This window comes from Oncorhynchus nerka, linkage group LG23 (genome assembly GCF_034236695.1).
Source record: "Oncorhynchus nerka isolate Pitt River linkage group LG23, Oner_Uvic_2.0, whole genome shotgun sequence".
Lineage (NCBI taxonomy): Eukaryota > Metazoa > Chordata > Actinopteri > Salmoniformes > Salmonidae > Oncorhynchus > Oncorhynchus nerka.
Window position 1 is genome coordinate 29,518,895 of NC_088418.1, and position 15,990 is coordinate 29,534,884.

A 15,990-nucleotide genomic window follows, 5' to 3' on the forward strand; every position below is an offset into this window, starting at 1 on the left:
GACCTCGATTTGTGCACAGGGGAATTATCATGTTGAAACAGGAAAGGGCCTTCCTAAAACTGTTGCCACAAAGTTGGAAGCACAGAATCATTTCCATATGCTGTAGCGTTAAGATATCTCTTTCCTGGAACTAAGGGGCCTTGCCCGAACCATGAAAAACAGCCCCAGACCATTATTCCTCCTCCACCAAACTTTACGGTTGGCACTATGCATTGGGGCAGGTTGCGTTCCCCTGGCATCCGCCAAACCCAGATTCGTCCATCTGACTGACAGATGGTGAAGTGTGATTCATCACTCCAGAGAACTCGATTCCACTGAAATAGCCAAATAGCCAAATCCACTAATTTGAACGGATGTCCATATACTTTTGGTGATGTAGTGTGGAAAACGTGACTGCTGAAATGCAAAACATTTTGGGACTGTATCAAATCAAATCAAAAATCTAATTTTATTCGTCACATGCGCGGAATACAGACCTTGTAGACCTGACCTTGAAATGCTTACTTACGAGCCCTCAGAGTTGTAAAATAGTAAGAAGAATTTGCTTAATAAACAAAAAATAGTAACACAATAAAATAAGATAATGGAGGTAATATGTACATGTACAGTGCATTCGGAAAGTATCCCTTGACTTTTTCCACATTTTGTTACGTTACAGCCTTATTCTAAAATGGAGTTAATCGTTTTTTCCCCTCTTCAAGCTACCCACAATACCCCTAAAAACAGATTTTTAGGTGGGCTCAAAACAGGTGGGGCTCTGATTCATCAATGAAAACATGCATATATCTTGCGTGCTGCAATTTGATAAATACCAGTCATTTGTTGTGCATGCAAATCCTTAAATTTCCACGTACCCCAGAATGTTGTATGAAATTAACCACGTTTGATTAATGAGGCACCTGGGGCTTCATTTATAAACGCTGTGTATGTACAAAATATATCCCAAAACATGTGTGCACCAGTTTTCCATTAAACGTTGTAATTTTGCAATCTAAAATAATAAAACATATGAATATATTTTCTATTATTTGTTTCATTTTCCATGATCGTTGTAGCATAAATTCCCCCCCACTGGGGTGCACATATGTCAGTTCAACGTCTAGTTTTGATTTACATTTGGTTGAGTTGTCAACTAACGTGAATTCAACCTATAATCAGCAACAACAAAATTCACAATGTCATAGGATTTAGGTTAAAAGTTGGGTGAAGGTAGACGAAATTACCTTATGTTGATGACTTTTGGCAAATCCCAATAGTTTCCCACGTTGATTCGACGTCATTACATATATTTTGTGGGTTGAAATGACGTTGAAACAACCCAGTGCCTAGTGGATCTATTTTTCTGACTGTGATGGTTTCATACTCTTGAAGTAGCCTATACGACCGATTATGATAGGCGACCATTCGTTAAATCACTCATTTAATTGGACCTACTTCACAGTAATAACTAGATACACCATTTCAAGTATTTTGATCTGTCGGTAAAAAAATAAAAATAAATGCCTGCAGTACAATGGTAGAACAGACCGTTCACCTTTTCCATTGACATATATAGGCTACGTCTGAATAGGCTACAGTAATTTCAAATATCTCGAGTAGACAATGTTTCAGAATTCACTGGCAGTGCAGCATATTAGATTTGGGGAAAGCCCATGCAAAAATACATTCTACCAAAACGATTGATCAAATGTACCATTACCTTTTCTTTTAGGATTTAGTAGCCTACTTCCATCAACTCCAAATAAAACAGTAAATAAGGGAGTTGTTGTCACTATATAAGGTGAAACAATGGGCGTTTTTGTAGGCGGATACGAGTTATAATGCTCGTTCACAATATGAACAGGTTTAGGACAGGTCTGATGTGTAACGGAAACAAGCACATGCATGGCATACGCAAAGTTTATACATCTCAATATTTGCATATGTACGCATTCTTTTCAGAAATGGTGTACACAGTTATTTAGTATTTTTAAACAATTGAGAAATTAGGTTTTCTGGTCATGCACGTCGATTTTGTTACCCCCATCCACTGTTTCGGACGCAAACAGATTTCTTTCTCCCATCCAATTTGTCAGGGTCAGATTACAGTAGTGTCAATTGAGTAAACTGCACACAAGATGGCGCGATTTACCACTTTATAATGACCAAATCTGTGAAGAATTAGAATACCAACTAACTAACTATTAAATCTACAAAATGTGCATTTGATCAGCGGATGCATAATCTTAGTCAAGCTTAATCAGTGTGCTATAATGACAACAGGATATTGAATGAAACAAATCATTTACTGTAAAGCCAAAAATCTAGTTTAGTACAGCTGCATTACTCCCATCATAACCCAACATATGAAATTGTAAACAAACTATGTACAGCTTTAAATGTGGTTAAAAAGTCCATGTCTTTCTCATTCCAGACTGCAGCTTTAAAATGAGGGTGAACATGATTTGCAGTGCGCCCAGTTCCTGTCCCTGTTGTTGACGACTGGGAGTTTCCCCACATACAGCTTGAAGGAAACACCGGAGGATGTCCTTTTCCTGATTCCTAAACCATGGAGTGTGTGTGTGTGTGTGTGTGTGTGTGTGTGTGTGTGTGTGTGTGTGTGTGTGTGTAATTCTCTCCAATACCTGCTGTTAGGAATGTTACAATGTATTTCCTTAACATGTTATTACACATGAGCTAGCCCACAATTTCTCAACCACGGTGACAAACAAGATACAAACGCACATCTGCATATCAATAGCCCTATGTTCACAATTTAAACTCACATTGTGAATTAAGACTGCAAATTAAAAGATCCCCTGCTTTCAAGGCAGAAGACATGTCAGCCAATAGTGCTATAATAGAGCCCCACAGTGGAGGTGTCATAATACCCATAAAACCTAGCAGTCAAACAGGGAAATGGTTCCAATATTTTTTACACCAATAATTTTTCCCATTGGGGATTTTAGAAACACTTCAAATAAGGGCTGTGTTTAGTTTAGTCTTACCCTGGCGGGACATTTTGATAACCATGTAAATCTCTCATGGACAAGGTGACTTTTATCAATATATTTGGCTCTATTTACTCTCAGATTCAAAAACAATAATTAGCATCAAAGTAGACAATGTGCAAAACCACAAATCCCTGCAGGCTCCTGCACGTCATCTCTAGCTGACACGTTTGCTAACAGGTATTGTGTCAATTTAAAACCTGCACAAGACAGTTCACAGAATTGTCCATTTAAAGAAATGTTTCCAATTTCGTCATTACTACATTTAGCTAACATGAGACAGTTAATCCAGATTATTACCTTTGTCTCGATTCAGCAGTCTCGTCCAGATCATCATGTAATTCTTTGTAATTCTTTATGATAGTCACATTTGCAGCTAATTAGCATTCCATTTGTAGTGGGTAAAACAGGCCAATATATTGATTAAAGTCACCTTGTCCTAGAGAGATTTACATGGTTATCAAATGTCACGCCAGGGCAAGCCGACACGAAACACAGCCCTTATTTGAAGGTTTTCTCAAATCCCCTATGGGGAAATGAACGGTGGAAAAATGATTGGAACAATTTCCCAGTTTGACCGCTAGGTTTTATGGGTATTATGACTCATACTGTGGTACTCTATAGAGACACAGGGCTGCTGTCAATGGAGAAGGATGAAGCAACCAGTCTGCCTACGGAGGAATGAGCCTGACAGCTGGTAGGTAGAATCCTACTACACAACTCTACTAGGTCACATGGTTGCCTCCTTTACTATCCCTCTGATCCTCTTTCGCTCTCTCAAGCTCTAATTCTGTGCGTGTGTACAGTCATTGGTGTACAGTGAGGGAGAGAGGAAGGGGGAGGGGAGAAATGGGAAGGAGGAGGAGCGGCTGAGTTGAGAGAGAGGAGAGGCACAGGGGGATCGGTCTGTGAGCCCAGCTCAACGACAGAGCGAGAGGTTGAAAAGAGTGTGGAGAGGAAAATAGTCACGGTCCTTATTCTCTGTCGGGCGTGGAGAAAAGAGACAAGGAATATACACACATTCCTTTTGAGAGAGAGTGAAGGAAGGAGTGATAGAAGAGAGAAGAGGACTAGATAGATCTACTACATCGAAGAACGAGCTATTCAGTGGACGTTGGTGGCTTTGCTGTCACAGGAAAGGGAGGAGGGGAGGGGGGAACAAGGGATCATGCTAGTCACGGCGGGACGGTGGAGTGTGTGTGCGAGGGTGTATCGTGGCGTCTGCTTCGTGCTGGAGGAGTGTGTTTGAGGAAGAGAATTCCGGCGATTCAGTGCCATGCTATGGACTAGGAGCCAGCTGGAGTCTTGCTGAAGACATGGCCCAGGTAAAGAGAGGGATGTCACACACACACGCACAGTACTCACAGAAATAAATACCTGCATGCGGTTTACACACAAAGTACAGCTTGGATGCAAATGCCCACATTTATCTCCACACATCACTACATACACTCATTATGTCACACACACACCAGCTCTATCATCAATATTCATGTTAGTTCCCACGATAGCCTCTGGGCACTCAGTCACAGAGCAACAGTGTGTGTGTGTGTGTGCATGTTTGGAGTATAATATTTAGCTGGTAGGAGAGCCACACACAGTGTGAGAGAAATACATTGAAGTGGAACAGCGTGCATTCTGGGCTTGAATGTATGAGGGAGAGGCATCATTCTTGTTGGAGAAAGAGAGTAGCTGTGTATTTTTAGAAAAACTGCTGAAGCAAGACTTTGTATTCATAGCACGTGTGTATGTGTCTGTGTGAGAGAGGGAGAGCACTTTATTCTTAGTAGTCAAAGAAGTTTGTGTGAAAGAGAGACAGTGTACTTTCTTAGAGATAGAGAGACAGTGTGTGTGTGTGTGTGTGTGTGTGTGTGTGTGTGTGTGTGTGTTCAATGTGTGTGGCAGTGGAGCCTGGTGGAGAAATGGGAAGGACGGGCTCATTGTTTCTCCCTCCACCAGCTTCCACTGGTGGATGCGTGTGTGTGTGTGTTTGTGTGCGTGTCTGTCTGTCTGTGTGTGGGAGGGGTGGATAATTGTGTCATAGTGTAAAGGAATATTCTGTGAGACTTAATGGAGAAACCATGTACTCAGGGAGTGAGATGCATTGTCTTTCGAAGCCGCATTGTAAGAGAGGCATGGACTCCAGGATGTCCTGTTCTTGGCTGGGCTTTGGACGGCTGAATGCTTTTACTCTGATGAACATGTTTGCTCAATACAATACAGTAAATTATACCGTACTCTACTCTAGTGTGCTGTACTGCACTGAACTCTAGTCTACTGTACTATGCTGTATTTTATTGTACTGAACTGTATTCTACTTTTTTTCCTAAGACCCCTTTAACGTCTGTTTGACCAAAAATCAAAAGCCTTTGCTGGATGGATGGAAATATGTAAAACATTTACATTTGCCTTAATTTAAAAAACGACTGTACTCTACCGTTTGAAAGTTTGGGGTCACTTAGAAATTGACATTTCTTCGTCTATTAAAATAACATCAAATTGATCAAAATACAGTGTAGACATTGTTGATGTTGTAAATGACTATTGTAGCTGGAAACAGCTGATTTCTTTTATGGAATATCTACATAGGCGTACAGAGGCCCATTATCAGAAACTATCACTCCTGTGTGCCAATGTTCCAATTGCACCTATATATATATATATATATATATATATATATATATATAGCCTAGACTCTTAGCTTTCATTTGACACCACATTTGATGTGTTCCTATGTTAGTGCTCATGTGGCCTTTTACTTGGAAATGCCCTTTTCACAATCCAACCCATTGTAACCATATTGTTCGGTATTCAACAGTATGCCACTGCCAGCATACAAACATACGCACACATTTACTCAACATGTCATATGTTATTATCAAGGCATAAAATGCAGAATTATGGGAAGGAATATCGTTCTATCAAAGGAAGGCTTTGCTGTTTCTAAAACGATATATTGCTTAATTTCCTGTTACAAAAGGAATAGGTTACTAGCAAACTTCGTGACAACCAACCCCATACTGTGTGACAACCAACCCCATACTGTGTGACAACCAACCGCATACTGTGTGACAACCAACCCCATACGGTGTGACAACCAACCCCATACTGTGTGACAACCAACCCCTTACTGTGTGACAACCAACCCCATACTGTGTGACAACCTACCCCATACTGTGTGAAAACCAACCCCATACTGTGTGACAACCAACCCCATACTGTGTGACAACCAACCCCATACTGTGTGACAACCAACCCCTTACTGTGTGACAACCAACCCCATACGGTGTGACAACCAACCCCATACGGTGTGACAACCAACCCCATACTGTGTGACAACCAACCCCTTACTGTGTACCAACCCCTTACTGTGTGACAACCAACCCCATACTGTGTGACAACCAACCCCTTACTGTGTGACAACCAACCCCGCGATCGGGCTGGTTGTCACAAGTGGACAGAGTGTGTTTGGTGGCTTATACTCTATTTTGAAATATGATATGAGGATTAAAAAAAGGGCCCCCATTTCAACCCAAGACCTTGGTCTTTATCCTAATAATGTTGTAATCTTGTAAGATTCACTGGTGCTGAGAAATACACACAAGAGTTAAAAAGTGTGACAACCTGGTCTCCCCTACATAGCCTACTAACAAAAAAAGAAAGGAAGACAGAAAAGAAACAAACAAACAAAAAGACAGACTAACAAGCACAAATGAGAGCTGTATATTTACGGTACCTTATTTGTTGTAAATTCAAATCTGCATTTGGAGAGTTCCTCCACTACCATTATCCATGTGTGTGTGTGAGAGAGAGAGGTTTTTTTAATTTTTTAAAATGTGCTATTATAGTTGATTTTGTTCTTTGTATTATTATTATTATTGTTTTTTAAAATTATCATCAGTGAGAGAAAGAGGTTACTCTTTGTGTGTGTGTGTGTGTGTGCGCTCATGCGTGAGTGTATGGGTGAGTGAGTGAGAGAGAGAGAGAAAGAGAGAGAGCACGTGTCTGTGTGTATGTGTGTGTATGCGTGTGTCTGTCCGTCTGTGTGTGACTAAGTGCGTGTGTGTGGGTTACAGTGGCCCCATCCCCGGTCCACTCAGTCTAAAAGCCTTATGCCTCCTCTCGTCTGCTGTTATCTCCTCTCATATCCTCCTGCGCTGACCACTCATATGAACTAATGGGCTCTGTGGAGGAGTTTGAAGAAAAGTGACTGTTGTGCATCTCCAATACATGACCCATTACTTATCCGGTATAGTGAACCCAGCCTGGAGTTACTTTTTCGAGGATAGGAGAATGGGGATGTGGATAGCTGAGGGTTGGGGACTGTGTGTGTGTGTGTGTACGGGCGCGTGAGAAAAAAACATGTATTGATGGTTTGTAAATCATTGACATAGCTACTTAGAAATGATATACATAAACATAAACATAAACTGCAACACAAATACACTGCAGGCAATTCCTACTTCCTCACTGCAATCTAAGGCCAGACAGTGGAAGGGAGTGTTATCAGTACTCAACAGAAGAGGAGAGAGGGGGAAGACAGGCAGAAAGGGGGAAGAGTCAGAGACGGAGAAAATGATGGACAGATCAAGAGTGTAGGACTGGACTGGAGGGAGGGAGGGAAGATAGGGACGATATTAGACAGTGACTGAACTGCAGAGAGAAAGAGGAGAAGGAAAGAAAGAAAGAAAGTGACAGACAGACCAAGAGTGTGACTGAAATGGAATGAAGGGAGGGCTTGTTAGGGAGGATGGGATGGAGGAATGAAAGTCACTGGATAAATTTAGATTCTTGGTCCTTTAACGGTCTATAGAGATCTGGATAGTAGGTTAGAAATACCTGTCTCTTTCTCTAAGTAGAATGTCCAGGGAGACGGGTGTGTGTGTGTGTGTGTGTGTGTGTGTGTGTGTGTGTGTGTGTGTGTGTGTGTGTGTGTGTGTGTGTGTGTGTGTGTGGAATGTGTGTGTGTGTGTGTGTTATATGATGCCCCTCTCAAAGCAGATATCTCTCTCGCGCTCTCTCTCTCTCTCTCACTCTCTCTCTCCTCTCTCACTGATGGAATGGGAATTATGTAATGAATGTAATATGAGTTATCTTCGTTATCCCTTTTGACTCTAGGTGAGTATGAGAAGGAATATCCCCTGACACACACACACACACACACACACACACACACACACACACACACACACACACACACACACACACACACACACAAATGTGCATACACACTCTCTCTCAAATAGACACATGCACATATAGGCACTGGCAGGCAGACACACACACACAAACATCCACACCCCCTTTTTTTTAAACGTCACTCCCTCTCAACCCGTGACTCTGTTTTTGGAGCTGGTGTTGTGTAAAAGCACCCTATTCAGTTAATTAAATGCCCCTTAATCGTTTTCCAATTCTGTCTTTCTGACTAGATGCTATGAAATGTGTACAGTAGGTAGGTACTGTATTGAAAGAGATAAGATACATTCACCTCATTTACCAAATATGTGTCCCAAATGGCACCCTATTCCCTAAATAGTGCACTACTTCTGACCAGAGCCCTAGAGGTGCACCATGTAAGGAAAAGGGTGCCAATTGAGACACGACCCGATTAACTCAGTCCCGGTCTAAACTGAGTTTGACCTGGTGCTGTTAACGGGCGCGATGCTGCTTGTTTACAGCATTGGGGGATTATGACATCAGGTCGCGGCTCCCTTGGGGGTTGTGACATCATCAGAGTGCTGTGCCCCGCAGCAGTTGATGTTGACGTTATGGAGTAGCATCTGTTTTGTGTCACCCCATGAGTGTGATTAGGAGTTTGGGTGAGGGTATTTGTGAATGTCCGATTGCGGGCGAGTAATTCTGAATATGTGACCGGTAATATGTTTGTGTCCTACCAGAGTTGACGTTCTCGGGCAAAACGCAAGTTTAGCTTAAAAAAAACTGTTAGAAAAAACAACAACATATTGTATCGCAGCGCCTCTCCTCTTTCTTAAAATCTATTTTTATTTAACTAGGCAAGTCGGTTAAGAACAAGTTCTTATTCACACTTTATTTGAACTGTACTGTTTATAACAAATAATCATGTATATATATGAATGGCGTGTAAATAGTATTTTTGTTGTCTCTTGGTGTCTTTCATGTAGCTTAATATAATTATTATACGTGTTTTATTTTGAATGCAATGTAATGTCTTATGTTGTTCTTGTTTATAACTGTTCTATACTTTGTCCTGTATTTCTATGTTTTATGTGGACCCCGTGGGTGCAGTCGCTAATGGGGATCCTAATAAACGAAACACTGCCTGCGCGAATGTTGTGTGCGTAGTGTGTTTGACTGTCCGTCTATTCGTCTGTCCATCCATCTATCCATCCGTGTGTCCATTAGTGTCTCCATGTGTGTGTGTGTGTGTGTGTGTCCTGTCTAGCACTCCAGTACATTGAACTTCATCAGCGCTATAAATATCTCACGTGCGTGGTTGTGGATGTAACGTGAGTGTGGATGTAAATGTGCGAGTATTTGCCTGGCATGTGTGTGTATACCGTGTATGTTTTTGTGTGTGTATATACTGTGTGTGTGTGTGTGTGTGTGTATACTGTGTGTGTCCACCAGATAATGGGCTCTCTTCCAGAGTGTGTGCCTCCCTGAGGGTCCTCTCCGTCTGTTTTTGAATAGAGAACAACAAACAGCATGGTCAATGAGTGTACTACACCTAGGGGCAGTCTCCTTATTTCATGCTCCATTTTGAAAGCTGCAATATGTAACTTTTTGGGGCGACTCGACCAAATTCACATCGAAATATGCGTTATAGATCTGTCGTTTTTATTGAAAGCAAGTCTAAGAAGCGCACGGTCTGTTCCGTCTGCACTATTTCAATGCTTCCCGTTCTTAAGTTGAGTTTTGGTATCTTTCACTTCACTTTACACCAGCTTTTTAAAAAGCTGAAAATACAATCTTTTTTTGTTATTGAAAATATACTTCACAGCAGTTTAGACGGCAGAATGATTCTCTAAACTATACGTTGCTTGTTTTGTCACATCATCCTCTGAATTCACAGTTGTGTACAAATTGTGATTTACATTTGACGACAGTATTTGAAAACAGAAAACAGAACACAGTATTGTTTCAACACAAAAAGATGGGTCTTGTGTATTTATGCCCTATGCTCTTCAAAATGTGTCATGTGTTTCTTTGGATCCCATGGTCTGGCGACAGAAGGGTAGAGGAAAACATGCATGAGCAGGGAGCCGTTCTGAAGAGAAGTATTTGACCACACATGTTAAGGGGTCAACCGTACCCTATCTTCAGATTAACGAGTGCTGTCGATTCCCCACCCTAGCTGCAAGTCATCAGTGTCCTGGTTCAATTTAAACAACAAAATGCACACAAAAAGGGCTGGTCCTCCAAGGGGGAAACTATATATACAGTTGAAGTTGGACGTTTACATACACTTAGGTTGGAGTCATTAAAACTTGTTTTTCACTCCACAAATTTCTTGTTAACAAACTATAGTTTTGGCAAGTCGGTTAGGGACATCTACTTTGTGCATGACACAAGTCATTTTTCCAAAAATTGTTTACAGACAGATTATTTAACTTATAATTCACTGTATTACAATTCCAGTGGGTCAGAAGTTTACATACACTAAGTTGACTGTGCCTTTAAACAGCTTGGAAAATTCCAGAAAATTATGTCATGGCTTTAGAAGCGTCTGATAGGCTAATTGACATAATTTGAGTCAATTGGCGGTGTACCTGTGGATGTATTTCAAGGGCTACCTTCAAACTTAGTGCCCCTTTGCTTGACATCATGGGAAAATAAAAATAAATCAGCCAAGACCTGAGAAAAAAAATTGTAGACCTCCACAGATCTGGTTCATCCTTGGGAGCAATTTCCAAACGCCGGAAGGCACCACATTCATCTTTACAAATAATAGTACGCAAGTATAAACACCATGGGACCACACAGCCGTCGTACCGCTCAGGAAGGAAACACGTTCTGTCTCCTAAAGATGAACGTACTTTGGTGTGAAAAGTGCAAATCAATCCCAGAACAACAGCAAAGGACCCTGTGAAGATGCTTGTGGAAACAGGTACAAAAGTATCTATATCCACAGTAAAACGAGTCCTATATCGACATAACCTGAAAGGCCGCTCAGCAAGGAAGGAGCCACTGCTCCATTACCTCCATAAAAAAGCCAGACTACGGTTTGCAACTGCACATGGGGACAAAGATCATACTTTTTGGAGAAATGTCCTCTGGTTTGATGAAACAAAAATAGAACTGTTTGGCCATAATGACCATCGTTATGTTTGGAGGAAAAAGGGGGATGCTTGCAAGCCGAAGAATACCATCCCAACCGTGAAGCATGGGGGTGGCAGCAGCATGTTGTGGGGGTGCTTTGCTGCAGGAGGGACTGGTGCACTTCACAAAATAGATGGCATCATGAGGTAGGAAAATTATGTGGATATATTGAAGCAACATCTCAAGACATCAGTCAGGAAGTTAAAGCTTTTTCGCAAATGGGTCTTCCAAATGGACAATGACCCCAAGCATACTTCCAAAGTTGTGGCAAAATGGCTTAAGAACAACAAAGTCAAGATATTGGAGTGGCCATCACAAAGCCCTGACCTCAATCCAATAGAACATTTGTTTGCAGAACTGAAAAAGCATGTGCAAGCAAGGAGGCCAAAAAACCTGACTCAGTTACACCAGCTCTGTCAGGAGGAATTGGCCAAAATTCACAAAACTTATTGTGGGGAGCTTGTGGATGGCTACCCGAAACATTTGACCCAAGTTAAAGAATTTAAAGCAATGCTACCAAATTGAGTGTATGTAAACTTCTAACCCACTGGGAATGCGATGAAAGAAATAAAAGCTGAAATAAATCATTCTCTCTACTATTATTCTGACTTTTCACATTCTTAAAATAAATTGGTGGTCCTAACTGACCTAAGACAGGGAATTTTTACTCTGATTAAATGTCAGGAATTGTGAAAAACGGAGTTTAAATGTATTTGGCTGAGGTTTATGTAAACTTGCGACTTCAACTGTACATATAACATGTAACTGCTCTTTTGTTACCTAGTTTTGCCATAATTTGAATGCAGACAGCAGGGTAAAAAACAAGAAGTATATCCTGCATTTTTTAGAGAGATATTGATAGCAGTGTTATTTTGTGTCTGTGTGTGTGTGTGTGTGTGTGTGTGTGTGTGTGTGTGTTTGCGTGCGTGCGTGCGTGCGTGTGTGTGTGTGTGTGTGTGTGTGTATAGCAGTGTGAGGGGTGGGCCTAAGCTCAGAGAGGATTAATGTTGTGTAACAGAATGTAGGTCTGTTCTCTGTAAGGATTAACAGACAGACTATGGTCACACACACACACACACACACACACACAAACACACACACACACACACACACACACACAAGCAGAAAGAGAGACTGGTAGACATGATAAGGCTTTTCTGGTCATAGGCTGCTTTGCTAATGAATTACTGTACACAGGACAATACAGTACATGGGGGGAGAAAAGAGAGAAGGGCTGCCTAAGACAGCGATTCAAAGTAGTGCTGACTTGCTTGTCAACACTCTACCCTAACATACAGTGAGTGTACAAAACATGCTCTTTCCATGACCATAGCCTGACCAGGTAAATCCAGGTGAAAGCTATGATCCCTTATTGATGTCACCTGTTAAATCCACTTCAATCAGTGTAGATGAAGGGGAGGAGACCGGTTAAAGGAGGATTTTTAAGCCTTATGGTAATTGAGACATGGATTGTGTATGTGTGCCATTCAGAGGGTGAATGGGCAAGGCAAAATATTTAAGTGCCTTTGGACGTGGTATGTCAGTAGGTGCCAGGCACATTGGTTTGAGTGTGTCAAGAACTGCAATGCTGCTGGGTTTTTCATGCTCAACAGTTTCCCTTGTGTATCAAGAATGGTCCACCACTCAAAGGACAGACAGCCGACGGCAAGCCAGTGGTCGAAAACGGTTCATTGATGAAAGAGGACACGAATTGTGCAGAGCAACTGACGGGCTACACTTGGTCAACTGACAGTCCAGTACAACTTTGGTGGCCAAAGACCCATAAAAGAATGCACAACTCGTCGTACCTTGACACAAATGGGGTATGGCAGTCGACAACCTTACAGAGTTCCACTACTTTCAGCAGAAAACAAATAACTGTGGTGGCAGTGGGCTAAGGAACGAAAACATTGGACGCTGGAGAATTGGAATTACATTGCCTGGTCTGATGAATCCCCGGTTCCTGTTGTTTGGAGAAAACCACATGAGTACATGCAATCCATCATGCCGCGTGTCAACATTGCAAGCTGGTGGTGGTGGCGCGGGGTGTGTTTTCATGGCACACATTCGACCCCTTGATAAAAGTGGTGAAACGTTTGAATGCCACAGGATATACAGGTATGAACATCATTGCCAATCAGGTACATCCCTTACTGGCAGCAGTGTATCTGCAAATGGATTTTGTTCAGCACGGTAATGCCCCATGCCACACAGGCCAGGATAGTCCAGGAATGGTTCTACGGACTTGACAGTGGATTCAGCTGACTGCAGTGGCATGTCCAGTCACCAGATCTCAATCCAATCGAACATCTGTGGGATGAGATGGAAAAAGATATTTGGAGTGGAGATCCACTACCAGGCAACTTGACACAACTGTGGGAAGCATTGGATTCAACATTGGCCAGCATCCCTGTGGAACGCTTTCGATACCTGTTAGAGTCCATGCCCGGCGAATTAAGGCTGTTCTGAGAGCAAAAGGGGGTGCAACTCAATATTAGGAAGGTGTTCCTAATGTTTTGAGAACTCTGTGTGTACACACACTTCCATACAATGTAACCTAATGCAATTTGAATTTGAGGAGAAAACAAATCTTTATTTACGCTCACATTCACATAACAAAAGTCATGTCTCTTCTTTCCTCCCGGGGACGGTCTGTCCTGGTACAGTCATAGTTGATTTGCTGATTCAATCATTACAGCTTCCCAGAGCACCAGTACTTTATAGGACACTCACTTTAGATCAGTCTCATGTAGTTTTACATCTCTGTCATAGTTTCGAGTTGGGAGTTAGGTCCAAATCCATTCTGTTTTACAGGGTTGAGACACATCTCCATTTAAATGAGTTTCGAGTTTCAAAGTTTATTCGCAATGTACACAGGATACGACAGCTGTAAAACAGTACAGTTAAATTCTTTCCCAACAATGCAGTGATAATAATAATATAATAAAACATTTAAAAAACACACAAGAACGACGATGTGAGTTAAAGATACGCAAGAATGAAAGTATATACTATTCAGTGCCTGTACCTTATTAAATGTGCAGGGGTACTGGAGTGGTTACGGTGAGTTTATACATAAAAGTGACTGGTAATAGAATATACATGTAAACAAGGCAGAAAAGTGACTGGTAATAGAATATACATGTAAACAGGGCAGAAAAGTGACTGGTAATAGAATATACATGTAAACAAGGCAGAAAAGTGACTGGTAATAGAATATACATGTAAACAGGGCAGAAAAGTGACTAGTAATAGAATATACATGTAAACAGGGCAGAAAAGTGACTGGTAATAGAATATACATGTAAACAAGGCAGAAAAGTGACTGGTAATAGAATATACATGTAAACAGGGCAGAAAAGTGACTAGTAATAGAATATACATGTAAACAGGGCAGAAAAGTGACTGGTAGCAGGAATACAGAGCCTACGGAAAGTATTCAGAGCCCTTGACTTTTTCCACATTTTGTTAAGTTACAGCCTTGTTCTAAAATGGATTCAATATTTTTTCCCCCCCTCATCAATCAATATCCCATAATGACAAAGAAAAAACAGGTTTTTAGAAATGTTTTCTAATTTATTCAACATTTTAAAATGAAATATCACGTTTACATAATTATTCAGAACCTTTATTCAGTACTTGGTGAAGCACCTTTGGCAGCGATTACAGCATCGATTCTTCTTAGGTATGACGCTACAAGTTAGGCACACCTGTATTTGCGGAGTTTCTCCCGTTCTTCTCTGCAGATGCTCTCAAGTTCTGTCAGGTTGGATGGGGAGCGTTGCTGCACAGCTATTTTCAGGACTCTCCAGAGATGTTCGATCGGGTTCAAGTCCAGGCTCTGGCCGGGCCACTCAAGGACATTCACAGACTTGTCCCAAAGCCACTCCTGCATTGTCTTCGATGTGTGCTTTAGGTCAATGTCCTGTTAGAAGGTGACCCTTCGCCCCAGTCTGAGGTCCTGAGTGCTCTGGAGCAGGTTTTTATTAAGGATCTCTCTCTACTTTGCTCCGTTCATCTTTGCCTCGATCCTGACTAGTCTCCCAGTTCCTGCCGCTGATAAACATCCCCACAGCACGACGCTGCCACCACGCTTAACTGTAGGGATGGTGCCAGATTTCCTCCAGATGGGACTCTTGGCATTTAGGCCAAAGAGTTCAATCTTGGTTTCATCAGACCAGAGAATCTTGTTTCTCATGGTCTGAGAGTCTTTAGGTGCATTTTAGCAAACTCCAAGCGGGCTGTCATGTGTCTATTACTGAAGAGTGGCTTCCGCCGTGCCATTCTACCATAAAGGCCTGATTGGTGGAGTGCTGCAGAGATGGATGTCCTTCTGGAAGGTTCTCCCATCTCCACAGAGGAACTCTGGAGTGTTGTCAGAGTGACCATTGGGTTCTTGGTCACCTCCCTGACCAAGGCCCTTGTCCCCCGATTGCTCAGTTGGCATGGCGGCCAGCTCTAGGAAGAGTCTTGGCGGTTCCAAACATCTTCCATTTAAGAATGATGGAGGCCACTGTGTTCTTGGGGACCTTCAATACTGCAGAAATGTTTATGTAGCCTTCCCTAGATCTGTGCCTCGACACAATCCTGTCTCGGAGCCCTACAAATAATTCATTTGTCCTCATTACTTGTTTTTTGCTCTAACACTCACTGTCAACTGTGGGACTTTAAATGAACAGGTGTGTGCCTTTCCAAATCA

General features: G+C 41.8%; 1 protein-coding gene across 1 annotated transcript in view; it reads left to right on the top strand.

The window, feature by feature from the left end:
- The first annotated feature begins 3,891 nt into the window (after positions 1 to 3,891).
- The window catches only part of LOC115106679 (rho GTPase-activating protein 23-like), a 65,805-nt gene continuing 53,706 nt past the window's right edge, over positions 3,892 to 15,990 (top strand). Inside the window, 1 exon segment of the mRNA XM_029629650.2 lies at positions 3,892 to 4,315. Within this exon segment, the coding sequence (XP_029485510.1) occupies positions 4,307 to 4,315 (9 nt within the window). The 5' untranslated portion in view covers positions 3,892 to 4,306.